The sequence below is a fragment of the Nycticebus coucang genome, chromosome 23 (genome assembly GCF_027406575.1).
Source record: "Nycticebus coucang isolate mNycCou1 chromosome 23, mNycCou1.pri, whole genome shotgun sequence".
Lineage (NCBI taxonomy): Eukaryota > Metazoa > Chordata > Mammalia > Primates > Lorisidae > Nycticebus > Nycticebus coucang.
The window spans coordinates 37,775,818-37,802,751 of record NC_069802.1 but is presented as its reverse complement, the minus strand read 5'-3'; the positions used below and the strand labels follow the sequence as shown (position 1 = coordinate 37,802,751).

The window sequence follows — 26,934 nt, the reverse complement described above, 5'->3', positions numbered from 1 at the left end:
TATTCAGAGATGCTATGTCTTTCTCCCAGGCCTTTTGCTTAGACTGAAATGTTAGCAAAGTTCCCTTTTCCCACCTAACTGCTCTGTTGGGCAGGAGCGAATGAACTAAGGAAGTTATCAGGGAGACGCGGCAGTGGAGGAAGAAGAGTGAAGACCTGGCCTCTGGGTCGGCATCTGCAAGGGCTCGTGGTTTCCACCTAGGCAGCAGTGGGACAGCACAGTCACCTGATTAGACTTTACGTTTGACACTTCATCTTGGTTTCTTTAAAAATTCATTTGGCATTAACATGGTTTTTTTTACCTAAAAATAGTAGGACCTGAATAGTTGGGTTAAGAAAAGATCAAGACTCTTGATCCCAAAGCCGGTCTTAGTTCACTTCCTAGATCAAATTGGATTCTCATGAGTTACTTTTTTAAGGAATATGCCTAATATATACATATGTTTACTAAATGTTGAGTAGGGTAAAGTTTATTTTTTAATTTTCTACACAGCTCAATCAACAAGTTGTATTGTCACCAAAAAAAAGTTGATGCTGGGGTCACTGGCAGTGACAGTTGCTGAGAGAAACTAGGAGATGAGGCTGGGCAGGGCGAGGTCTCTAGAAGGACGGCCACCCGCTGCCTCTGCGACTAGTGAACTGTCGTCCGCCTCCTTCACCTCCAGGTCTCGGACAGCCCAGGAGACGAGCCTTCGGAGTCCCCATATGAAAGTGCGGACGAAACACAGACTGAAGTGTCCATCTCATCTAAAAAGTCTGAGCGAGGAATGACTGCCAAAAAGGAGTACGTGTGTCAGGTGAGGGGAAGGCAGCGTCTGCCCTGTTTGTGTTGGCACCTGCTGAGGGCTGTGGGTGTGGTAGAGCCAGGCTGTGTGTCCCGGCCCTCCCCAGCCCCATCCTCTCTTACAGCTCTTTTTGGAAGGGGCTAGACTGCCAGCAGAGTCCCGGGACTAGGTTGCCTCAGCTAGCATCCTGTTCACATCAGGATGTATGCTTTATACATACATCATAGAACACACACGTAAAAGTCATGCTAGCGGAGGGGAGGTGGCAGGCTGATGTTCAAATGTTACTGCTGATACCCCCCTGGGTGGGCCAGGTCATGGCTGAGGTGGCTATCAGCAGACCTGTGCCTGGGGCAGCATCCTGCCTCTGCTGTGTGTGGGCACGGTGCCCTGGGCTGGGTCATCTGAGCTCTCTGCTTCAGCCCCTCCTCCATCTAGAAGGTACAGATAAATCAGATCTCCTCTGCAGGGCTGGTGATGCGTGAGGAGTGCCAGCCCAGCACCTCTGCAGCCAGCTCCATACCTATTACCTGTGCTGCAATGACTTTGATTTCTGACAGAAACATGCTGTGGGTTTTCTTGATTTTGAAATCTGAGTTGAAACATCTTGAATGTACTTTTTTTTATTTGTATTTGTATTTTTGAGACAGAGTCTCACTATGTTGCCCTCGGTAGAGTGCTGTGGCATCACAGCTCACAGCAACCTCCAACTCTTGGGCTTAAGCGATTCTCTTGCCTCAGCCTCCCAAGTAGCTGGGACTACAGGTGCCCGCCACAACACCTCGCTGTTTTGTTGTTGTTGTTGCAGTTGTCATTGTTCAAACCCGCCACCCTCGGTGTATGTGGCTGGCACATCACCACTGTGCTACAGGCACTGAGCCAACCTTTGGGGTTTTGACACTGTTGTTTTCCTTTGCCGTTGCTGAGGGACTCACTACTGTCAGTAACATGTCATCTGGTTTGATTTGACACTGTTTATTATGGGTTTTGCTCAAGCCAGGCATTTCACTAGACACCTGTGGTTATATTTCTTTGAGTAGCAGAATGGGATTTTTCTGCTACTGGAGACAGAATCAAATGTCTCCTTGTGGTAAGAAGAGTGCACAAGGGATGGTGCTGGGTGGTGTTGGGAGCTCATGTTGTCACCCTTTTGCCCCCACAGCTGTGTGAGAAGACAGGCAGCCTCCTGCTGTGCGAAGGCCCCTGCTGTGGCGCTTTCCACCTCTCCTGCCTCGGGCTTTCCCTGAGACCAGAGGGGAGGTTCACCTGCAGCGAGTGCGCCTCAGGCAAGTTCGGAAGCCTCTAGGGTGTCCCCTGTCCCCAGTGTGGCAGTGCTGCTGCTGACCACACCCCTGCTCTCTCTTCATGAGTCTCTCCTTAGACACCAGCGGAGAACAGGCTCCCTCCCTCCTGCCTCCCAGAGGCCCCAGGAGCTCTCTGGTTTGGGCCGTGCATGTGCCCTGGTGCACCTATGACAGGTGTGGGCCTTTCTGCTTCTGTGAGACCGCAGTTGTGGGCTTCACCACGCCCTTCCCATTGGCCGACCTGAGCCTTATTCTATCTGTGAGGCTGCAATTGTGGGTCACGCCTAGTGCAGGTGATCATGGGTCACAGATGTTGGAGTTCATAGGAGCATGGGGTTTTGCTCAAAGACACAGCATCTATTTGAGCTTCTGTTCAGCAGAAGAGCAGCTGCAAGCTCTCCCGGCACGTTCCCACAGCAAGTTTCACTGCAGTCGAGGGTGTGGTGGGCTCTGCTGCATGGCTCTGCTGCATGGCCACTGCCCTTCCTGTCTACTTGCCAGTCCCGAGGACTCTCTTTGCTCTTGTCAGAGAACATCCTGGGTCAAGGAGATGCCGTGGGAGTCCTGAGCCAAGGCAGCTTGGCAGCAGCTCCTCTCCTCTGAGGGTTTCTGCCAGTGATCATGAAGGGCCACAAGCTGGCTGGCTGCTCCCGAAGGGGATGAGCCTTTCTTCAGAAGCACCTTCCCGTGAGCTCTTGCCATTAGAGTGAGCCTCCCAGCTAGGCTGCCAAGTACAACTTCCCTGTGTTTCAGGTGAAGCTGGAGCTCAGATCACACCAAGGTAACTCTTGATGGCTGGATTTTTTCCCTGAAGAATGCCTGGACTAGTCAGCAAGGTTGGAAACAGAGCCAGATGTTTTAGCAGGAGAGGCTGCCTCCACAGGAGAGTTGCTGGATTTGGTGGCTTAGAACTGTAACTTAATTCTTGTTGTTTGCTCTTCTCTCTCCACCTCTTTCTTTAACATTTGCTAGGGATTCACTCGTGTTTTGTGTGTAAGGAGAGCAAGACAGACGTTAAGCGCTGTGTTGTGACTCAGTGTGGGAAGTTTTACCATGAGGCCTGTGTGAGGAAATTCCCTCTGACTGTGTTTGAGAGCCGAGGCTTCCGCTGCCCCCTGCATAGCTGTGTGAGCTGCCATGCTTCAAACCCTGCAAACCCAAGGCCGTCGAAAGGTACAGCTGTGCCTGCACAGGCCCACAGGTGTGGTGGCGGTGGGCGTGATGTAGCAGTTTGGGGGTTTGTCACATAGATCCATCAATCCTCGTTACTGACTTGGTGCAGGTTGGGTTAGGGTTTCCATTGACAAAGAGGACCCCGCCCCCCATTTGCTTCCTCTCCCTCCTGATATCATTTTTAATTTTAGGAATGAGGCAACCTTTGAACCATTTTGATAGATTAGTATGTTTTTCATGGCCTTTCATATATAAGAAAAACAGTTTTAGATCAAGTGATATTTGCATTATTTAACATTAGGTATATGGGATTGAGGGTGGCAGGTCTCCTGACTTCAGGGGTTCTCCACCAGGGTCAGTTTTGCCCTCTGGGGGACATTTGATAATGCCCAGGAGGTCGAAGTCTAGTAAGCAGAAGCCAGGGACACTGCTAAACATCACACAGTGCATGGGGCAGCCACCCAAATGCCCATATTCCAGCCATGCCAGGCTGAGAAGTGCTCGGGGACTTTATTTTAGAGTATGCAGTTCAGATGCTTTACTATTTTCTTAAGCATAGTTTTTTGTTTTGAGACAATGCCTCAACTCTGGCTCCCTGACAGAGTGCTATGACCTTATAGCTCATAGCAACCTTAAGTTCTTGGGCTCAAATAATCCTCTTACCTCAGTTTTTCTGTTTTTAGTAGAGACAGGATCTCACTATTGCTCAGGCTGGCTTTGAACTCCTGAGCTCAAGCCGTCTGCCCACCTCTGCCTCCCAGAGTGCTAGGATTATAGGCGTGAGCCAGCACGCTCATCGTTTTAAACATAGTCTTGAAGCCCCTTTGCCTTGTTGAAAGGTATTTTTATCAAATACCTGGAGTTTCTTTCTGCTTTAACTTTTCACATTTGCAGAGGTAAGCTGAGCAGCTGTAAAGTGGGCAGCATCTGGAGTCTCAGGGTGTGTCTCTTGCTCGCAGGTAAAATGATGCGCTGTGTGCGCTGCCCTGTTGCCTATCATGGAGGAGATGCCTGTCTGGCAGCAGGGTGCTCAGTCATCGCTTCCAACAGCATCGTCTGCACATCCCACTTCACCGCTCACAAGGGGAAGAGGCACCATGCCCATGTCAACGTGAGCTGGTGCTTCGTGTGCTCTAAAGGTAAGGGCCTGGGGTGCCAGCCATGCACGGCTCCTCGCCATGCAGCCCGACCTACACCCTCGGAGGCCTGTACTCACCTTATCCATGCTTTGCTCATTGATGTTCAAGTTTTCCATGTCTTCATATCTGCTAGTGTAGCATGATATTTCCACATTCACTGTGGTCATTTCACAGATTTATGGGAAATTGGTAAAAATAAAATTAGTTTTTATCTTACCACTTTTAAACTGATGTTGAAGAGACAAACATGCAGTAGCTCTGGACTGTGAAGAGCGGCCGCTGGGCCAACTGCGCTGGGCAGGCTGGACCCACCTCACCTCTTTTGCAGGGGGGAGCCTCCTGTGCTGTGAGTCCTGCCCGGCAGCCTTCCACCCTGACTGCCTGAACATCGAGATGCCTGATGGCAGCTGGTTCTGTAACGACTGCAGGGCTGGGAAGAGATTGCACTTCCAAGATATCATCTGGGTTAAACTTGGGAACTACAGGTGTGAGGACAGAATTGTCTGCTTTTGTGTCTGTTTTTGTTGAAATGTGTTTGTTTTACTTTACAGTACTTAACGTATTGAAATTATTGTCACTCTCTCTGAAGAGTCTGTGAATCCTGTTTTTAATATTTATAATAGATGGTGGCCGGCAGAAGTTTGCCATCCCAAAAATGTTCCCCCAAATATTCAGAAAATGAAGCACGAGATTGGAGAATTCCCTGTGTTTTTCTTTGGGTCTAAAGATTATTACTGGACGCATCAGGCTCGAGTGTTCCCGTACATGGAGGGGGACCGGGGCAGTCGCTACCAGGGGGTCAGAGGGATCGGAAGAGTCTTCAAAAACGGTATGGAGATTTCCAGACAGAGAGTGGGTAGCACTCTCGTGAGCTTTGTTAACCCTGATCTCTGCTTTTTGAAATTTCTTCCTTGTAGAAAATCCTGGACTAAGCATTCTATCTGTACTTTTAAATTGGGAAAAAAAAAAAAAAAAAGTAAGTTTGCAGATTGATTTATATTTGTTGAGGCTTGGAATGGAACAAGATACACTATTAACTGGTGTGTTGTTAGTTCATGATTAATTTCATTAACATGCAGTGAGGCTATTTTTAAAAGAAGTTACTTTTAGTACCAATTCACAAAAAGTTTTCTAGCTTTGCTACGTTTAATATGCAGGCTTGGAGGAGAGTCTCCTATTCTCTAGCACCAGGCGTCCTCAAACTTTTTAAACAGGGGGCCAATTCACTGTCCCTCAGACTGTTGGAGGGCCGGACTATAGTTTTAAAAAAAACAACTATGAACAAATTCCTATGCACACTGCACATATCTTATTTTGAAGTAAAAAAACAAAATGGGAACAAATACAATCATATCGCCTCATGTGGCCCGCGGGCCGCAGTTTGAGGACCCCTACTTAGACTGTATAAACCTGACTCTCTGTGGGTCCCTTTTCCTTTCAACAGGCAGAGCTGGGCATCAGGGCCTCACGAGGCGTCTGGTGGAGTGGGTGGACAAGAGTGCTCTGCTTCTGATCCCAAAGCCAGGACAGAAGCAGAGGAGCCACAGTTGGGTGTTCTTTCAAAAATTAAGAGGGAAAGATACTGCAAATGAGAGGTGGCCTACTGTGTTTGGTGTGGCAGTCAGCTGGTAAGCCCTGGGGTCCCCTCACTCTGGACATGTCCTGTAGAGGCAGACTCATTAGTGATGCCGGCAGCTGTCCAGACAAGGCAGACGGCAGGGCACAGCTGTCCTTTCTGGACAGATTTTGGTTGTTTGTGTTTCCTCTTGCTAGAGTCTGTGGTTCACCTCTCAGAAACAAAGTTGCATTTTCTTTCTCAAAGTTCCATCTTAGGACACTGAGTCCTGGGTGTTCATCTGGTGCTTAGTCCTCAGATCACAGCAGAGGTAGGGAGTGCCCAACAGAAGCCCACTTGGGGTCTTCTTGCAAAGAGCTGCTGAAACTGGTGCAAAGCAGTGCCTAGGGTCCACCAGCCACTTGGATGATACTGACACTCTTCTGTTTAAAAAATTTTTACAGCATTTAGGGTGGTGCCTCTGGCTCAAAGGAGAAGGGTGCTGGCCCTATATGCCGTAGGTGGCGGGTTCAAACCCAGCCCTGGCCAAAAAAAATGCAAAAAATAAAAAATTTAAAGCATTTAAAACATTTGCCTTTTTACAGTTTTCCATAAGCTCTGGCTTTTTTTTTCTTTTTGAGGCAGAGCCTCAAGCTATTGCCCTGGGTAGAGTGCCATGGCGTCACAGCTCATAGCAACCTCAAACTCCGGGGCTTAAGTGATTCTCTTGCCTCAGCCTCCTGAGTAGCTGGGACTACAGGTGCCCACCACAATGCCCAGCTATGTGTGTGTGTGTGTGTGGTTGTCATTGTTTGGCAGGCCCAGGCTGGATTAGAATCTGCCAGCTCTGGTGTATGTGGCTGGCACCTTAGCCACTTGAGCTACAGGTGCCACCCCATAACCTCTAGCTTTATGGGAACTAGAAACTGTACTAACCAGTGGAATTTAGAGTAAGTCATTAAACTATTGAGCTTAAAAGATAGATGTATTTATTTACTAAAATCTTTACTCACATTTCATTGACTTTTCAGCTCTGCAAGAAGCTGAAGCTCGTTTTCGTGAAATTAAACTTCAAAGGGAAGCCCGAGAAACACAGGAGAGTGAACGCAAGCCCCCACCCTACAAGCACATCAAGGTGACACGTCAGAGCTCTGTGTGTGTGCATGCAGGCGTGCGCCTGCACAGGCTGGCTGAAGAGGACACTACAGGAAAATTGCTAATGCTGTCACCACCAACTATGTGTCTTTTTCACATAGGTTGACTGTGTGCGGGGCCATATGGTCTATGGGGGGGACTTGATTTTGCCTTAGAGTGTGAGGCTCAGCTTGGTGGCCAGAGAAGGGCTGGAATGACAGTTCTGTTCAGCTGTCTAGAGCAAGTGGAGCTGAGGGACCAGCCCCCCACCTGGACCATGCTGTCACCAAGTGCTAGAGATAAGCTCAGATAAGAGTGGGTCTGTCATGGCTAGTTTCACCCTCAGTGTGGCTCAGTCAACGAGGCCGAGACAGCATGATCTTCCTGCCTCAAAGGTGTGATGACCACAAGGCTGTGAGACAACTCTGCTGTCCTTTGTTTACGGCAGAGAGCCCGATGGGAAGCTTGTGTCCAGCGTCCCCAAGTGTGGCTTTGTGAGAGCTTCATGTCGCCCAGAGCAGTCTGCAAAAAAGGGCATGTACCACCGAGTCCCACCACCCAGGGCCTCGAGTGTGGCCCAGTGACACAAGGGCCACCAGCGGCCTTGTGGCTGTGGGCTGCAGTCAGTACCTCTGTGTATAAAGAAAGCATCCTCTGGGCTCATCTCTTTATAATAGTTTCTTTGGGATGACTTCCCAGAAATAGAATTACAGATCAGAGGGCATGTTCCTTAAGATTCTTGTGGAATAGTTGCAGCTGTCCTGAGTGCTGTATCGTCTATCGTGCCACAGCAGCAGAAGGGCGTCTTCTGCCATGACGTTTTTGTTTTTTTTGAGACAGAGCCTCACTTTGATGCTCTCAGTAGAGTATTGTGGCGTCATAACTCACAGCAACCTCAAACTCTTGGACTCCAGTGATCTTCTTGTCTCAGCCTCCCAAGTAGCTGGGACTACAGGCACCTGCCACGGTGCCTGGCTATTTTTAGAGATGATGTCTTGCTTTGGCTCAGGCTGGTCTCGAACTTGTGAGCCCAGAGTGCTGGGACAACAGGCATGGCCACTAGGCTGGCCTACCTCGCCTTCCGTGACACTGTCCATTTGCACTTTATTTTATTTTATTATTTTTTTTTTATTGTTGGGGATTCATTGAGGGTACAATAAGCCAGGTTACACTGATTGCAATTGTTAGGCAAAGTCCCTCTTGCAATCATGTCTTGCCCCCATAATGCACTTTATTTTATTTTTATTGTTGGGGATTCATTGAGGGTAAAAGAAACCAGGTCACAGTGATTGCATTTATTAGGTAAAGTCCCTCTTACAATTGTGTCTTGTCTCAAAGTAGTGTGTCACAACCGAGACCCCACTCCCCACCCACCCACTATGTACTAGGTTATTAATTATCCTCACATCAAAATTGCATACATAGGATTCATGATTCTCCATTCTTGTGATGCTTTACTAAGAATAATGTGTTCCACTTCTATCCAGGTTAATACAAAGGCTGTAAACTCTCCATCTTTTTTAATGGCTGTCTTCTTTAGAGAAGGTTCTATTCATGTCTCTTGCCCATTGATATATGGGATTGTTGGCTTTTTTCATGTGGATTAATTTGAGTTCACTATAGATCCTAGTTATCAAGCTCTTGTCTGATTCAAAATATGCAAATACCCTTTCCCATTCTGTAGGTTGTATATTTGCTTTGGTTGTTGTCTCCTTAGCTGTACAGAAGCTTTTCAGTTTAATTAAGTCCTATTTGTTTATTTTTTTTGTTGTTGCAATTGCCATGGAAGTCTTCTTCATAAAGTCTTTCCCCAGGCCAGTATCGCCAAGTAATTTTCCTATTTTTCTTTGAGGATTTTTATTGTTTCATGCCTTAAATTTAATTCCTTTATCCATCTCAAATCAATTTTTGTGAGTGGAGAAAGGTGTGGGTCCAGTTTCAGTCTTTTACATGTGGATATCCAGTTCTCCCAACACCATTTATTGAATAGGGGTGTCTTTCCCCGAGTGTATGCTCTTGTTTGTTTTATCAAAGATTAGGTGGTTGTAAGATGTTAGTTTCATTTCCTGGTTTTCTATTCAATTCCAAATGTCTACATCTCTATTTTTGTGCCAGCACCAGGCTTTCTTGACCACTATGACCTTGTAGTACAGCCTAAAATCTGGTATGCTGATGCCTCTGGCTTTGTTTTTATTACTAAGAACTGCCTTAGCTATATGCGTTTTTTTCTGGTTCCATACAAAACGCAGAATCGTTTTTTCCAAATCTTCAAAGTATGATGTTGGTGTATGAATAGGGATGGCATTGAATCAGTAGATTGCTTTGGGAAGTATGGACATTTTTTTTTTTTTTTTGCGGTTTTTGGCCGGAGCTAGGTTTGAACCCGCCACCTCCAGCATATGGGACCAGCACCCTACTCCTTGAGCCACAGGCGCCGCCCCAAGGAAGTATGGACATTTTAACAATGTTGATTCTTCCCATCCATGAGCATGGTATGTTCTTCCATTTGTTAATATCCTCTGCTATTTCCTTTCTTAGGGTTTCATAATTTTCTTTATAGAGGTCGTTCACCTCCTTTGTTAGGTATATTCCTGATGCTATGGTGAAGGGAGTTGTGTCCTTAGTTAGCCTCTCATCTTGACTGTTATTGGTGTATACAAAGGCAACTGACTTGTGGACACTGATTTTATATCCTGAGACATTACTATATTTTTTGATGACTTCCAGGAGTCTTGTGGTTGAGTCTTTGGGGTTCTCTAAGTATAAGATCATATAGTCAGCAAAGAGGGGGAGTTTGACCTCCTCTGCTCCCATTTGGATGCCCTTTATTTCCTTGTCTTGCCTAATTGTATTGGCTAGAACTTCCAGCACTACGTTGAATAGTAAAGGTGACAGAGGACAACCTTGCGTGGTTCTAGTTCTAAGAGGAAAAGCTTTCAGTTTTACTCCATTCAGTAAAATATTGGCTGTGGGTTTGTCATAGATAGCTTCAATCAGTTTCAGAAATGTGCCACCTATGCCTATACTCTTCAGTGTTCTAATTAGAAAAGGATGCTGGATTTTATCAAATGCTTTTTCTGCATCTATTAAGAGGATCCTATGGTCTTTGTTATTTGCTTCTGTTGATATGGTGAATAATGTTTGTGGACTTGTGTATATTAAACCAGCCTTACATCCCTGGGATGAAATCTACTTGATCATGATGTATGACTTTTTTGATGATAAGTTGTAATCTATTGGGTAGGATTTTGTTGAGAATTTCCGCATCTATATTCGTTAGTGAAATTGTCTGAAGTTCTTTTTAGTTGGGTCTTTTCCTGGTTTTGGTATCAGGGTGATGCTTGCTTTGTAGAACGTATTGGGGAAGATTCCTTCTTCCTCAATTTTTTGTAATAATTTCTGCAGTATAGAAATAAGCTCTTCTGGGCGGCGCCTGTGGCTCAAAGGGGAAGGGCACTGGTCCCATATGCTGGAGATGGCGGGTTCAAACCCAGCCCTGGCCAAAAACCACACACACACACAAATAAATAAATAAAATGAAATAAGCTCTTCTTTGAAGGTTTGATAGAATTCTGGTATGAAGCCATCTGGACCAGGGCATTTTTTTGTTGGGAGATTTTTTATTGTTTCTTTGATCTCAGTGCTTGAAATTGGACTGTTCAGGGGATCTATTTCTTCCTGGCTAACTCTAGGGAGAGGGGGTGATTCCAAATATTGATCCATTTCCTTCACATTGTCAAATTTCTGGGCATAGAGTTTCTGGTAGTATTCAGAGATGATTTCTTGTATCTCTGTGGCATCAGTTGTTATTTCCCTTTTATCATTTCTGATTGAGGTTACTAGAGATTTTAGTTTTTTGTTTCTAGTTAGTCTGGCCAAAGGTTTATCTATATTACTTATTTTTTCAAAAAAACAACTCCTGTTTTGTTAATTTTCTGAATGATTCTTTTGTTTTCAATTTCATTAATCTCCAATTTAATTTTGGATATTTCTTTTCTCTGCTGGGTTTGGGCTTATATTGTTCTTCTTTTTCCAATTCCATAAGATAGCTTGTGAGATTGTTGATGTGCTCTCTTTCTGTTTTTCGAATGTAGGCATCTAAAGCGATGAATTTTCCTCTCAAAACTGCTTTTGCAGTATCCCACAGGTTTTGGTAGCTTGTGTCTTCATTGTTATTATTCTCAAGGAAGTTAATAATTTCCTGTTTTATTTCTTCCTGCACCCAACTGTCTTTCAGCATAAGGTTGTTTAATTTCCATGCCTTTGTGAAGGGTTGAACATTTTTGTTGGAGTTGAGTTCCACCTTTAGTGCCTTTTGGTCTGAGAAAATACAAGGTAAAATTTCAATTCTTTTGATTCTGTTGAGGTTTGTTTTGTGTTCTAGGATATGATCAATTTTGGAGAATGTTCCATGGGCCGATGAGAAAAATTTATACTCTTTAGCTTTGGGATGGAGTGTTCTATATACGTCTATCAAGCACAGTTGTTCTAGGGTTTCATTTAAGTTCCTTATATCTTTGTTTAATTTCTGTTTAGAGGATCTGTCCAGCTCTGTAAAAGGAGTATTAAAGTCCCCTGTTATCATGGTGTTATAGGAAATCATATTGTTCAGACTAATTAAGGTCTGTTTCAAGAATCTGGGAGCATTTAAATTGGGTGCATAAATATTTAGAATTGAAATGTCTTCTTGTATTTTTCCCTTGACCAATATGAATTGACCATCTTTGTCTTTTTTGACTTTAGTTGCTTTTAATCCACATGTATCTGAAAATAAGATTGCAACCCCACTTTTCTTCTGAATTCCGTTTGCCTGAAAAATTGTCTTCCAAGCCTTAACTCTGAGTTTTAATTTGTCTTTTGAAGCTAGGTGTGTTTCCTGCAGACAGCAAATGGGTGGCTGTGTTTTTTAATCCAATCAGCCAATCTACGCCTCTTCAGTGGGGAATTCAAGCCATTAACATTTATTGAGATAATTGATAAGTGTGGTAGCATTCTGTTCATCTTATTTTGTGTAAGTCCATTGCTTAGTTTTGTCTTTTGCATCATTGTGGAAGCTAGGTTCTGTCCTTTAATTTCTGGGTGTTTACCTTGCTGAAGGTCCATTGTGATGGTCAGTGTGTGGAACAGGTTGAAGTATTTCCTGTCGATCTGGTCTTGTTGTGGCAAATTTCCTCAATGTTTGCATATCAGTACAAGATTTGATTTCTCCATCAATTTTAAAACTTAGCATAGTGGGATATAGAATTCTTGGCTGGAAATTGTTCTGTTTAAGTAGATTAAAAGTAGATGACTATCGTCTTCTGGTTTCAAAAGTTTCATTAGAGAAGTCTACAGTCAACCCTGATGGATTTTCCCCTGTAAGTCAACTGGTACTTACTCCTGGCAGCTTGCAAAATCTTTTCTTTTGCCTTGATTTTGGACAAGTTCATCAAAATGTTTCTTGGAGAAGCTGTATTAGAGTTGAGGCAACCTGGGGTCCGATATCCCTCTGAAAGGACTGTGTCAGAATCTTTGGTGATATTTGGGAAATTTTCATTTATAATATTCTCTAGTATGGCTTCCATTCCTCTGGGGCCTTCTTCTTTCCCTTCTGGGATACCTATAACTCATATGTTTGAGCACTTCATAAAGTCCCTTAATTCTGTCAGTGAACTTTCTTCTTTCTCTCTCTTCTTTTCTGACTCTTTAACTACTGAGATATATCAAGAGCTTTGTCCTCTATCTCTGAGATTCTTTCTTCTGCATGGTCTAATCTGTTGGTAATACTTTCTGTTGCATCTTTAAGTTCCCTAATGGACTGCTTCAGTTCCTTCAGCTCTGCTATATCCTTTCTATAGTCTTCATATCATTCATCTCTTATTTGATTCTGTTTTTGGATTTCCTTTTGGTTATTTTCCACTTTCTCAGCAATGTTATTCATGGTTTGTTGATTATTTTCCACTTTCTCAGCAATTTCCTTCCTTGTTTTCATATCTATATTTTATATTCCCCTTCTGTCATTTCTAACATTTCTTTATAGGTGGAATCCTTTGTAGTTCCTACCTCACAGTCCATGGTGGGGATTGCTCTGGACTGGTTTTTCATGTTGCCAGGATTTTTCTGCTGTGTCTTCCTCATGAGTGTTTTCTTTCATCAGTTTCCTTGCCCTAATTTTCCTTTCACTTACTCTTGCTTTTTAAGTTGCTGTGCCTCTGGCCTAAGGTTTCTATGAGTCCTTTTGGTACAGGACCAAAAGGATGAGAAGACTGAAGAGCAAGAAGGGAAAAAAGATTTTAAAAAAAAGAGAAAGAGAAAGGAAAGGGGGTGAGTAAAAGGGAATATTGACAAAAAGAAGAGAGGCACAGAAGGAGGGAGACAGGAGTATAAAGGTGTACAGTAAGGTACTTTGACCCAACCTTAAAACCCCCTAACTTCTGGGGGTGCTGGGTTGGGTGGTTCCCTTGAGGTCAGCAGCTCTTTGCCAGCCTTTTGCCAGCCTGTTCAGACACAGTACCCCACCTCCACCAAATAGAGAGGAAAGACAAAAATACTAAAAATCAAACCAAAACAAACAGAAAACTTTATGGTGTAAAATTGGGGGAAAAACCAAATAACAGGGGCAGAAACACTAGCAAAAATGAAGTCCTCATTATTAAAGAAGGCAACAATGGAAAATTATATTTAAACTAGAAACATGAAGAAAGAAAAGAAAGAAAAATCTAGAGGGAAATGTTGAAATAAAAAAAATACCAAAAACAAAACAGTATATATATCTTGCGGAATATTGTCTGGGAAATAGGTGATCTTCTGGGGTATGAGTTGTTAATCACAGTGCTGATAACAGCAGTATGAGATGGGAGACTGGAGACCTCTGCTGATTTCTCGAATCCCGCGGGGTTGAGAGCCTAAATCTCTCCTCAGCCCACTTAAAAGACACTTTAAACTGATAAACTTGGCTAAGCAGAAGCTTTCCCAGGAAAGTACTTGTCACTGGGATCTCTCCTGAAGTGGCTTACCCGCTTAGCTAGTGCGCCAAAACTGGTCTTACTCCATGCCCCTGAGGGTGGTAGCTGTTAGCTGCTACTGCCAAACACTGAAATCACCACTCTTCTCCAGCAGCCTTTGGTACTGCTCAGTCACTAGATCACTCACCCTAGGTCTCCCAGCCCAAGTCTCATTCTGCAACCCTGAGGGCAGGGCCTTCAGGGGCAGTTCTCCCACAATGGCTACGCGCAGCCCACAGATGAACAAGATTAGCTCTGTTCAGGCTCAGCAGCTGAGTCCGAGGCCCTAGACAACGCTTAAAGTCATCCGAACTCTTGCCAAATTTCTCTCAAGGTAGTTCATCCAAGTGCCCAAGTCTAAAAAAACCAAACAGCCCACAGGGAATGGCTTCCCTGTTTGTAGTCTCGCTGCTGTTGTGATTACAGCTATGGCAGCCATGGCCTCAGACCAAAGGCATGCACACAACCACTTGCCAGTTCTCCACTGCTTTTGTCCTCTTCCTGGGGTCCAGAAGTCTCTCGCTGTCTCCCTGTGTCTTCAAAGGGATGGCATCTTGCTTCCTTCCCATTTACACTTTAGTTCCTCCCAGCTCTGTCCACCACTAGCATCATTTGGTTGTTCCCTCTATGCCAATAAAGTGTATGGTTGAGGGCAGGAACTACACCCTCCCTGGGGTCCTCTCAAGTGGCCAGAGATGACTGAGGAGGCTCAGACAGACAGCTGGGAAGCTGTTCAAGGGAATTCTGGTCAGGCATTTGCTAGACACCCTGCACTATGCTGTCGTCTCTTTTTCTTTTTTATTTTATTTATTTGTTTATTTTTTGTAGAGACAGAGTCTCACTTTACCACCCTCAGTAGAGTGCCATGACATCACAGGACTTACAGCAACCTCCAACTCCTGGGCTTATGCAATTCTCTTGCTTCAGCCTCCAGAGCAGCTGGGACTACAGGCGCCTGCCACAACGCCCAGCTATTGTTTTTTTTGTTGCAGTTTGGCCGGGGCTGGGTTTGAACCCGCCACCCTTGGTATATGGGGCTGGCGCCCTACTTACTGAGCCATAGGCACCACCCTCTTTTTCTTTTTTTTTTAATTAAAATTTTTCTGTTTAATTTGATTTCTTTTTATTATTTTTTAGAATGCAGCTGTACTTAAGATATTCCATAAATATAACATTCTAGGCTCGGCACCCATAGCTCAGTGGTTACGGCACCAGCCACATACACTGAGGGTAGTGGGTTTGAGCCTAGCCCAGGCCTGCTAAACAACAATGTCAACTGCAACAATAAAAAAAAATTGCCGGGCGTTGTAGTGGGCGCCTGTAGTCCCAGCTACTTTGGAGGCTGAGGCAAGAGAATCGCTTAAGCCCAAGATTTTGAGGTTGCTGTGAGCTGTGATGCCACAGCACTCTACCAAGGGTGACAAAGTGAGACTGTCTCAAAACAAAAACATAAATATAACATTCTAGAAATAGCAAAAACCATAGGAACAGAAAGCCTTAACCCTATACCAGAATACCAATTTTTAAATTTCATGTTGGGAGGTAGAAGTTGCCCACTCCTTCACTACTTGCCTGGTGTCAAAGAGCCTGGAAAAGTTCAGGCTGCTCAGAAGGAGTCTAGGTAAAGGTGGAATCCAACAAAGGGGAATGGAAGAATATTTCTTTTTAGGTTATCACAGCCAATATTAACTCTTTATTGTTACTACAACGCATGAGTTATTTCATAACTTTTATTATTTATTTATCTTTATTTCAGAATGTTACAGGGGTACAAACATTTTGCTTGCATGTGTTACTTTTATGCAGTTGAAGCCAAGGTTATAATTGTGTCCATTTCCCAGGTAGTGTGGAATGTACCTCTTAGGTGTGAATTTAATCATCCCTGCCTTCCCTCTTTCACCTGCTTGATTTCCATTGAATTTTACTACCATATATACACATGGATGTTGATCATTTAGTTCCAATTTAAAAGTGAGCAAATGTGGTGTTTGTTTTTCCATTCTTGTGATACTTCACTTACGAGATGGTGGGATGGTCTCCAGTTCAATGCAGGTTGTTAAACAAGATATTAGGCAAAAGAAAAAAAAAAAAAAGAAAGGGGCGGCGCCTGTGGCTCAGTGAGTAGGGCGCCGGCCCCATATGCCCAGGGTGGTGGGTTCAAACCCTGCCCCGGCCAAACTGCAACAAAAAAATAGCCAGGCGTTGTGGCAGGCGCCTGTAGTCCCAGCTGCTGGGGAGGCTGAGGCAAGAGAATCACGTAAGCCCAAGAGTAGAGGTTGCTGTGAGCCGTGTGATGCCACGGCACTCTACCGGAGGGCGGTACAGTGAGACTCTGTCTCTACCAAAAAAAAAAAGAAAGAAAGAAAAACACAGGCCTAGCTGGGCACCGTAGCTCAGTGGTTAGAGTGCCAGCCCTGCATACCAGGGGTGGCAAGTTCAAACCTCACCTGGGCCTGAGTAAGAAAAAAGGGAAGGAAAAAAAGTCTTAGGTTACCACTTTTTTTTTTTGCAGTTTTTGGCCGGGGCTGGGTTTGAACCCGCCACCTCTGGCATATGGGGCTGGCGCCCTATTCCTTTGAGCCATAGGCACCGCCCAGGTTACCTTTTTTTTTTTTTTATGGCTGAGTAATACTCCATGGAGTACACACACCACATTGTATTAATCCTGTTATGTATTGATTGGGTCCTTTAGTTTTTTCCACATCTTGTGATTTTTTTTTTTTTTTTGTAGAGACAGAGTCTAACTTTATGGCCCTCAGTAGAGTGTCGTGGCCTCCCACAGCTCACAGCAACCTCCAACTCCTGGGCCTAAGCGATTCTCTTGCCTCAGCCTCCCAAGTAGCTGGGACTACAGGCACCTGCCACAACGCCTGTCTATTTTTTGGTTGCAGTTTGGCCGAGGCCGGGCTTGAACCCGCCACCCTCGGTATATGGGGCCAGCGCCCTACTGACTGAGCCACAGGCACCGCCCTCACATCTTGTGATTTTGAGTTGTAGTGCTATAAACATTCAATGCAAATCATTAAGGAATGATTTTTTTTTTCCCCTTTGGGTAAAATACCCAGTAGTGGGATTGCTGGGTCAAATGGTAGGTCTACTATTAGTTCTCTGAGGTGTCTCCATGCCATTTTCCATGGAGGCTGTACTAGTTTGCAGCTCCCCAAGCAGTGTGTAAGTGTTCCTTTCTCTCTGCATCCACATTACCATTTCTTGTTTTGGAACTTTTGGATAAAAGCTATTCTCACTGGAGTTAGGTGATATATTGTTGTGGTTTTGATTTACATTTCTCTGATGATTTAGAGACATTGGGCATTTTTTCATGTTTATTGGCCATTAGTCTATCTTCTTTTGAAAAGTTTCTGTTCACGTCTTTTGCCCCCTTTTAACAGGTGTCTTCGATGTCTTCTTGCTGATTTGCATGAATTCTTTGTAGATTCTGGTTATCAGCCCTTTCATCGGATGTATAGCATGCAAATGTTTTCTCCTATTCTGTAGGTTGTCCATTTACTCTGTTGATTGTTTCCTTGGTTGTGCAGAAGCTTTTTAATTTATTAGGTCCCATTTATTTATTGGTGGTGGTGGTGTGATTGCCTTTGGGATATTCTTCAGAAATTCTTTGCCAAGGCCAGTGTCTGTAAGAGTTTTTCCAATCTAGCTTGTTCTGTAATTCTTAACAGTATCACACCTTGAGTTTAAGTCTGTTATACATTGTGAATTAATTTTTGTGAATGGTTATAGGGCATGCTTATAACCTTGACTCACTTTGTGCAGAAAACAAAGTATGTAACTTTGTTACGTACTACAAAGTATGTAAACAAAACATGTACCCCCAATATCCTAAAATTAAAAAAAGAGTGACCAAAAAAATTTTTGAGTGGTGAGAGGTGTGAATCATGTTTCAGTCTTCTACATGAGGCTATCCAGTTTTCCCAGCACCATTTATTGTCTGCCTTGTGAAAGATGAGATGGCAATGTGAGGATGGTTTCATATCTGCTTTCTCTGTTTTGATCCATTGATCTATGTCTCTTGTGCTTGTGCCAGTGCTGTGCTGTTTTGTTTCTTGTACCCTTGAGATATTGTCTGAAGTCTGGCAAAGTGATGCCTCCTGATTTGTTCTTTTTGTTTAAGGTTGCTTTGACTATTCAGGTCTTTTCTGATTCCATAAAAAGCATGAAATGATTTTTCTCTACATCTGCAAATAATGATGTTGGTGTTTTGATGGGGATTGCCCTAAATCTGTAAGTCATTTTGGGTATTATGGACGTTTTAACAATGTTGATTCTGCCAGTCCACAGCATGAGTGTTTGTCCATCTGTGTCCATCCTCTACAGTTTCCTTCCTCGGTGTCTAATAGTTTTCCCTGTAGAGGTCTTTCACTTCCTTAGTTAAATATATCTCTACTTACTTTATTTGCTACTGTGAAAGGTATTGAATCTTTGATCTGATTCTCAGCTTGATGTTGTTGATATACAAGAATGCTACTGATCTGTGTACAATTGAATTTGTAAATTGAGACTTTGCTGAGTTTATTTATCAATTCCAAAAGTCTCTTGGTAGAATCCTTGTAGTTTTCTAGATACAAAAATCATATCTTCAACAAAGAACAGCAGTTCAACCTCTTCTTTCTCCATTTGATACCCTTGATTTCCTTCTCATGCCTGATTGCTTTGATGAGGACATCCAGCACTATGTTGAACAGAAGTGGTGACACTAGGCAACCTTGTCTGGTTCCATTTCTAAGCAGGAATGTTTTTCTCTGTTCAGTATGATGTTGGCTGTGGATCTGTTGTATATGGCTTTTATAATATTGGGGTATGTTCCATCTATACCTATTTTGTTAAGAGTTCTTATCATAGCAGGTGCTGAATTTTGTCAAATGGTTTTCCTACTTCTATCAAGAGGATCATATGGTCTTTGTCTTGGCTTCTGTTTATGTGGGGAATCACAGTTATGGGTCTGTATGTGCTGAAACATCCTGCATCTCTAGGAGCCCACTTAATTGTGGTGGATTATTATTATTATTTTTGATGTGCAGCTGAATTCGGTTTACCGAGATTGTACTGAGAATTTTTGCATTTATATTCAGAACAGATAATGGTCTGTAATTTTTTTTTGTTGTGTCCTTTCCAGGCTTTGGTATGAAGATGATATGGCTTTGTGGGATAAGCCGGGGGAAGATTCCTTCCTTCTCTATGTTATGAAATACTTTCTGCAGCATAGGTAGCAGTTCTTCTTTGTAGGTCTCATAAAATTTGTCTGGTCCAGGACTGTCAGGGCCTGGGACTGGCCAGGTTTAACTAGGTTCCAGATGCAAAACGCTAAGCTACCTTGCTCAGGAACACTTTTTCTTAGATGCCTGAGGGCTATCTACTTTAGCAGGAGGGAGAGAGAGAGAGAGAGAGAAAAGCAGTCTTCTTAGAAAGATAGATCTTAGTCTTTAGTAGATCTTGGTGATCTTTAGCAGAGACACCATGCTGGCGTTCTGCAGGCAGGAGAGGAGAGAGTCAGAGTAAAGCAGGTCCGTGATAGAATGCACATGCTCCTGACAGCCTTCTCCCAGCCTAATATAAGGCTGATCTCGTGTCTTTCAACACCACAGGTATAGAGACTGCCGATTCACTAAGGCTCTCATTTTGTGAGCTCTTATGCTTGTTAGGAGCAAATCCCTCTCTATGCCCTTTTTACCAAGGTGTTCCATTATTGAGCTATACAGGTATTTCTTAAAACTCTCACTCCTCCTAGCCATAGGCTATGTGGGCTGCTACATGGGATTTTTTTTTTTTTAGACAGAGTCTTACTGTGTAACCCTAGGTAGAGTGCTGTGGAGTCACAGCTTACAGCAACCTCAAACTCTTGGGCTCAAGAGATCCTCCTACCCCAGAATCTCGAGTAGCTGGGCCTTCAGGAGCCTACCACTACTCACAGCTAGTTTTTCTATTTTTAGTAGAGACAGAGTCTCACTCTCGCTCAGGCTAGTCTTGAACTTCTGAGTTCAGGCAATCAACCCACCTCAGCCTCCCAGAGTACTAGGATTACAGGTGTGAGCTGCTACACCCAGCTAATAATTTGATTTCTTTAGTGAATTTTTCACTCATTTCCTGGATTGTTTTTGTGATTTCTTTGTGTTGGGTTTCTATTTTCTTTTGCATTTCATTGAGCTTCCTTATGGTCCATATTCAAAATTCTTTATCATTTCAATGTTCTCATTTAGATTGGTTTTCATTGGTATGGAGTTTCTGTTTTCTTTTTGGGGTGTCTTTTCACTTTGACTTTTCATATATCTAGAGATCTTCGTTAATTTTTTCTTGTCTGGAACAGCTTAGCTTCTTTATAGATTTTCTTTTTGAGACAGAGTCTAACTATGTCGCCTTTGGTAGAGTGCTGTGGCATCACAGCTCACAGCAACCTCAAACTCTTGGGCTTATGCAATTCTCTTGTCTCCGCCTTCCAAGTAGCTGGAACTACAGGTGCCCACCACAATGCCCAGCTATTTTTTTGTTGCAGTTTTTAGCTGGCCCAGGCTGGACTCGAACCCGCCACCCTTGGTGTATGTGGCTGGCGCCGTAACCACTGTGCTACAGGTGCGGAGCAATGGATTTTCTTTTGTTTAGATAGTGGCACACCCAGTTTAATCTCTGAGATAGTGGGTGGTGCTTGTCTGTAAGACTCAACCATATCCTGTATGATCTTTTAATTTGATTTTTACCCACAGCCTTTATTTTCCTATCAAGTCAAATAAAGTTTAGCTGTCCCATTCAGAAATATAATTAAGATTCAGCTCCCCTTTTCACTCTGTTTACCAGGCTGGAGTGGCATAATCACAGCTCACTGCAGCTTCCAACTCTTGGGCTCAAGTGATCCTCCCACCTTGGCCTTTAAGTGGTTGGACTACAGGCACACACCACCATGACTGGCTATTGCTTTTAATTTTTTTGTAGAGGTGAAGTCTCTCTATGTTGCACAGGCTGGTCTCAAACTCCTGGGCTCAAGTGATCCTCCCAGAATGCTAGGGTTACAGTGTGAGCCACAGTGCCCAGCCAGCTATCTTCCATTAACGAAGAACACAAACACTGAGATAAAATAAAGGGTGGGCAGGGGTATTGGGCTTCAAGGTCACGTGTCTGCCTCCTGTGCTATGAGGACAGAGAAGAGCTCCTCTGGGGGTCTGGGTGAGGGGTGCCCCAGCTGGGCTTCTGAAGCTAAAGAGCACTAGAAGGGGCAATAGTTCTGTGCTGGGGAATCTGCAAGGACCAAGACAGCTTACTTTGTCTCTGCAGGTGAATAAGCCTTATGGGAAAGTCCAAATCTACACAGCTGATATTTCTGAAATCCCAAAATGCAACTGTAAGCCCACAGATGAGAATCCATGTGGCTTTGATTCCGAGTGTTTGAACAGGATGCTGATGTTCGAGTGCCACCCGCAGGTGTGTCCAGCAGGGGAGTACTGCCAGAACCAGTGCTTCACCAAGCGCCAGTACCCAGAGACCAAGATCATCAAGACTGATGGCAAAGGGTGGGGCCTGGTCGCCAAGAGGGACATCAGAAAGGTGTGTGCGTATCCCTCCTGGGCTTCTCAGGGGTTACGGGTCATTGGCTTCTTACTTGCTTATTGATTCTGCATTTGTGTCAGAGTGACATTTAAAAAATTTATTTTATTTTTATTTTTTTTTGTGGTTTTTGGCTGAGGCTGGGTTTGAACCCACCACCTCCAGCATATGGGACTGGTGCCCTATCCCTTTGAGCCACAGGCGCCGCCCTAAAAAAAAATTTTTTTTTAATTGAATCATTACAATTGAATATTTTTAAATGTTACGTGAAAGATATCCATGGGCATTAAAACTCAAAAATTTTCTTAAAACTTGCCTTAAGTTAGAATATGGTAATTGCTTTTATCAACTGAAAGACTGAAAAGTGACCCACTTTCCTATACATTAGCAGGTAAGTCCCCCAGGAAGGTGCATGGATGGGTGGTGACCCACAAGGGCAGTCGGGCACGGCCTGGGACCACATCATTAGAACCAGAAGCTGCCAGCGCCCTGTTCCTGCTCTGACTGAGTTGCCAAGTGCTCCTGGTGTGCAGAGAGATGGATGGACTTACTTGTCCCTGCCTTGCCCCAGTGTGCCTCCACATGGCAGAGGGATGGGTGGGCGCAGGCCTCCACGTGGCAGAGGGATGGGTGGGCTCAGGCCTCCACGTGGCAGAGGGATGGGTGGGCTCAAGCCCCAGGACAGATATAGCATGAGCCAGAGAAAATGCACCCTGGGTGCAGTCCAGCCCCAGCAGAAAGGATCGCTTACAAACACCCCCAGTGTTCTTGTTCCTCTGCCTTTCTGGATTGCTGATTCACCCAGACTCTTGTTGTAGAGCCTGTCACATTCTTTGTGACCATTTTCTCTGTTGGGGCAATGAACATGTAAAGGTGAGTTGTGTGTAAGCCTGGTTATCAGACAGTGCTCCTAAAAGGCAAGGTATTGTAAGAAGTAGGGGTTGGAATATTGCTACTTCAAGAATACTTAAATAGGCCAGGTGCAGTGGCTCATACCTATAACCCTAGCACTCTGGGAGATATATAAGATCTTTTGAATTTAATTTATGAGGACTCTGTAGGACCCCACTTGAGGTATGAAATATGAGTGCCCTTTCCTAATTGGTCATGTGCTGGGCCTGACACTAAGAATTGGTCAGCATGCTCTTTGTCATCACTGTGTTCTTCTGCTTTCCAGGGAGAATTTGTTAACGAGTATGTTGGAGAGCTGATTGATGAGGAGGAGTGCATGGCAAGAATCAAACACGCGCATGAGAATGACATCACCCACTTCTACATGCTCACGATAGACAAGGTACTGTGAGTAGGGCTGTTCTGGTGTCCTGCACATTCTGAACATGGCCAAGGGCTCGCCTGTAGAGGTGGGCGTTGCACTGGGACTGTGCTATCATTTGTCTTCTAGGTTGCTTTTTCAAACTGTGCATTTTCTTATGAGGTGCAGGGTGCCTTGCAGCAGTTGTCCGAGGCCAGAGCTAACTGCCTCTGGGCACTGAGAGCCTCCTGGGCTTCACACATCTAGTGATGTGTCATATTAAGAAGGGCCAGGACAAGAAAAAGGAAAAATGCAGAATATGAAAGTTGACATCTTCTCAGTTACATATGGAGACTTTTTGGTTTTTCAATGCTTGTTTGAAGCCCGTATTATTAAACGTTTTGGAACCAAGGTGCTAGAGAGGGTCAATGTCTTTAGAAATGGAGGATGAGATGACTTGTTTATGAGAAAGCACATCTGAGATGCTCTTAGGTCTGCAGCCAGTGGATACTTCCTGGCCTTCTAGGGCAGCTCTTTCAGTGACCAAAGCCTCAGAAGAAGGGGCGTCATTATCTCCTTTGCACATTGAACTTCAGCTGGGAAGGTGCAGTCTCCTTGATGCTTCATTGCTATTTGAGAGGAGGCTAGACAGAATACATTTTCTCCTGCTTTTGTTGCTCTTAGGCTCACGATGTACTAGGAAAGTATGGCTTTATTTGTTTATTTTTGAGACACAGTCTCATTTTGTTACCCTCTGTAAAATGCTGTGGCATCATAGCTCACAGCAACCTCAAATTCTTGGGCTTAAATGATGCTCCTGCCTCAGCCTCCCACCACAGTGCCTGGCTACTTTTAGAGACGGGAGTCTTGCTCTTGCTCAGGCTGGTCTTGAACTCCTGAGCTCAGGCAATCCACCTGCCTACCAGAGTGCTAGGATTACAGGTGTGAGCCACTGTGCCCAGCCTTATGTGGCTGTTGTAAAAACAGTAGATGAATGATAGTGCTTGAAAATCAGACAGAAAATGATCACAGACCAAACATTTGGAATGATAAGACCCAAATAAGATGTGATGAGATATAGAGAAAAGGGCTGCTTATTTCCCTAGGGGAAATAAGAAAGGTTCCAGGGATCCCATCAGATAGTCTTTAGGGAAGCTTCCCACCCAGGAAGGAGGGAGCTATGCCCAGTGGAACCCACCCTTGGTGCACACTGGGATCTGTGTTACTGCATGTCATGGGGCCTAGACTCTTCAAGGTCAGTATCATGAGGGGCAAAGGTTCTGGGTTAAAAGAAACTAAAGAAACCTAGAGGACACATATGCATCTTGATTAAGATCTTGAATCTGGGGTGAGGAGTGGGGAGCTATAAGGGACAGTTGGAGAAATCTTAATTTGGACAAGAAGTTCTTGGTGTTAAATTTCTCAGGCATGGAGAGTGCTGTGGCTATGTAGTGGATGCCTTGAGATATGTTTAGGTGTCAGTATCAGCTTTTGGTAACTTGTGTTTGGAGGATCAAGGGAAAGAATGTGTGTGTAACTATACACAAACATAATATGCATACCCACCCATATGTATACATATGCGGGTAGAGAGAAAAAGCAAATATGGTAAAAAGTTAATAGTGAATCTGGCTGAAGGGTGTACTGGTGTTCATTGTACTATTCTCTCATTTTATTCTGTAGGTTTGAAATTTTTTTATTTTATTTATTTATTTGTTGAGATTGAGTCTCCCTCTGTCACCCTAGGTAGAGTTCACAGCTCACAGGATCCTCAAAGTTTTGGGGTCAATTGATCCTCTTGCCTCAGCCTCCCAAGTAGCTGAGGCTACAGGTGCCGGGCTAGTTTTTCTATTTTTAATAGAGATAGGGTCTTGCCCTTGCTCTTGCTCAGGCTAGTCTCAAACTCCTGAGCTCAAGCAATGCACCTGCCTGGGCCTTCCACAGTGCTAGGATTACAGGCGTGAGCCACCTTGCCCAGATAACATTTTTTTTAAATAAAAGGACTTGCTTAAAAAGAGTGTGGGCCTTGTTGCTTCCTTCCTGAGCCTGTCAGAACATACCAGCATATTCTCTCAGGGCCCTGCTGACACATGCCTTCTATAGGAGGTAGACACTGGCACAGTCATTAAGTAGGTGAACAAGGATTCTGAAGAATAAAATGAACAGAAAACCAAGAATAAACAACTATAGAGAAAGGGTAAGCCCCAGTGAAACTCTCTAGTAGTACCCATGACAGATGAGGCCAAGCTTGCTACATAAACAGCTTTATGATGGTTCCTGCGTAGATCCCTTGCAGGGTTGTAGCCCTAGGGAAAGGCCTAATAAACTTGTTCCAAGAGGCAGCAAATGTGCTTCTTTCTTTTATTTGGTGATGGGAGAGCAAGGGAGGTTAAATTGTTAGCAACTGAAACCCTAGGCCTATGCCTTACTATGTTTTTGAGTCTAAATTCAAAGCTACTTGTATGGTGTAAGAATGCCAAGTTAAGCATTTAACACACAAATTGGTCCCTGACACTATAATTCACCTGGGTACCTGGTGAAGGAAAGATTAAAGCCTGTGACATGAGACATTTAAAGAATCCAAACCTTGTCTATTTTCTATAAAAACAAAACACACAAAAGGAGCTGTATTCAATGTTCTAATGGGATGGAATCCCTATGTGCAGATCTTTCAAACAGAAGGCTTCACTTTTAGTGAGAACCTGTTGTAACAAGACTAAGTTTAATGAAGGATATGAAGTGTATTAGAAATGGTTAGAAACATGGGAAAACGTTTAGAGAACACAAGAAAAGAAAGAGATACTAAGAGGTAAATCTAGAAGATATAAGCAAACAAAACTGGGAGTTAGGGCCAGGTGCAATGGCTCAGCACTCTGGGAGGCCGAGGCAGGAGGAGTTGGAGACCAGCCTGAGATCCCATCTCTAAAATAGAAATAGAAAAACTAGGTGTTGTGGTGGGAGCCTATACACCCAGCTACTCGGCAGGCTGAGGCAGAAAGATTCCTTTAGCCCAGGAGTTTGAGGTTTCTATGAGCTATGACGCCATGGCACTCTACAAAAAACAAAAATAAAAAACTCTATGAGTTTAAAATAGAGTTATTAGAGGATTCTGGAATGCTGGTGGAGTTGGAGACACCAAGAACTTGCCTCTGCAGCTAGATAACAGTCACAGTGATAGAATTTCTCTGATGTCACTGTTTTGGAACTCTAGGGTCTATTGAAGGACTGTAACTTCCAGGGGAAAGTCTTTGAAGGTAAACTGTAGTTAATTTTGATCCATTTTAGCTCATTGCACAGTAGCAACTACTTTTTGTGCCACCACTAGTAGGCATGGCAGCTTCCTGACAGGCAGATGTGCACATGTTCCTTGAGCATCTTGCATGAAGCTCATGGGAGCCAGGATGGGCAAAAAGGACCCTATCCTCCAAATAACAAGGCTCTGTGCTCTGAATCTCTGACTGCTGCTGCTGATGACACAGGTGCAAAGACGCAGGTGGCCACTGTTGGTATACCTCTTTCCATGTTGTCAGTTCCTCCTCCTACAGGTGAAATGACTTTAAAGGGATTTAAAGAACAAGCACCAATCTCCCTATCTTCATTTTTCTTTTTTTTTTCCTTTGAGATCCAGACATTAAAGCAGTAGGATATTCAGAAGCAACTGCATATGTGGGGAAAATTAGAAAGTGACCATGCATGCCTAGGGAAAGGCACAGGCTCAGAAAAGACCTGAGAAGACTTTAAGTTTACACCTTGGGCTGTTTATTGGCACAGAGGTAGCCCACAACAATCAAAAGAAAACAAGAACAGGGCGGCACCTGTGGCTCAAGGAGTAGGGCGCCGGTCCCATATGCCGGAGGTGGTGGGTTCAAACCCACCCCTGGCCAACAAAAAAAAAAAAAAGAAAAGAAAATTAAAAGAAAACAAGAACAATAAATAAAAACAGTAACAAAAACTCAGCAAGCCCAAGGTAAGGTAGAGAATCTAATTTCTAGAGTTACCATATTTATTTGATTCTAATGTCCAGTCTTCAACAACAACAAAAAAAGTCAAGGCTACAAAGAA

The 26,934-nt window shown here is 44.0% G+C and overlaps 2 protein-coding genes across 2 annotated transcripts in view; one reads left to right on the top strand and one right to left on the bottom strand.

Moving 5' to 3' along the window:
* Window positions 1-26,934, top strand: part of NSD2 (nuclear receptor binding SET domain protein 2) — a 90,608-nt gene that overhangs the window by 45,488 nt on the left and 18,186 nt on the right. The window contains 9 exon segments of the mRNA XM_053578004.1: window positions 665-796; window positions 1,947-2,070; window positions 3,061-3,261; window positions 4,221-4,400; window positions 4,729-4,885; window positions 5,024-5,229; window positions 6,987-7,090; window positions 21,351-21,620; window positions 22,798-22,914. Of these exon segments, the coding sequence (XP_053433979.1) occupies window positions 665-796; window positions 1,947-2,070; window positions 3,061-3,261; window positions 4,221-4,400; window positions 4,729-4,885; window positions 5,024-5,229; window positions 6,987-7,090; window positions 21,351-21,620; window positions 22,798-22,914 (1,491 nt within the window).
* Window positions 26,909-26,934, bottom strand: part of NELFA (negative elongation factor complex member A) — a 39,581-nt gene continuing 39,555 nt past the window's right edge. Inside the window, exon 12 of the mRNA XM_053578008.1 lies at window positions 26,909-26,924. The gene's annotated coding sequence lies outside the window, so the exon portion shown is untranslated. The remainder of the gene's footprint in view (window positions 26,925-26,934) is intronic.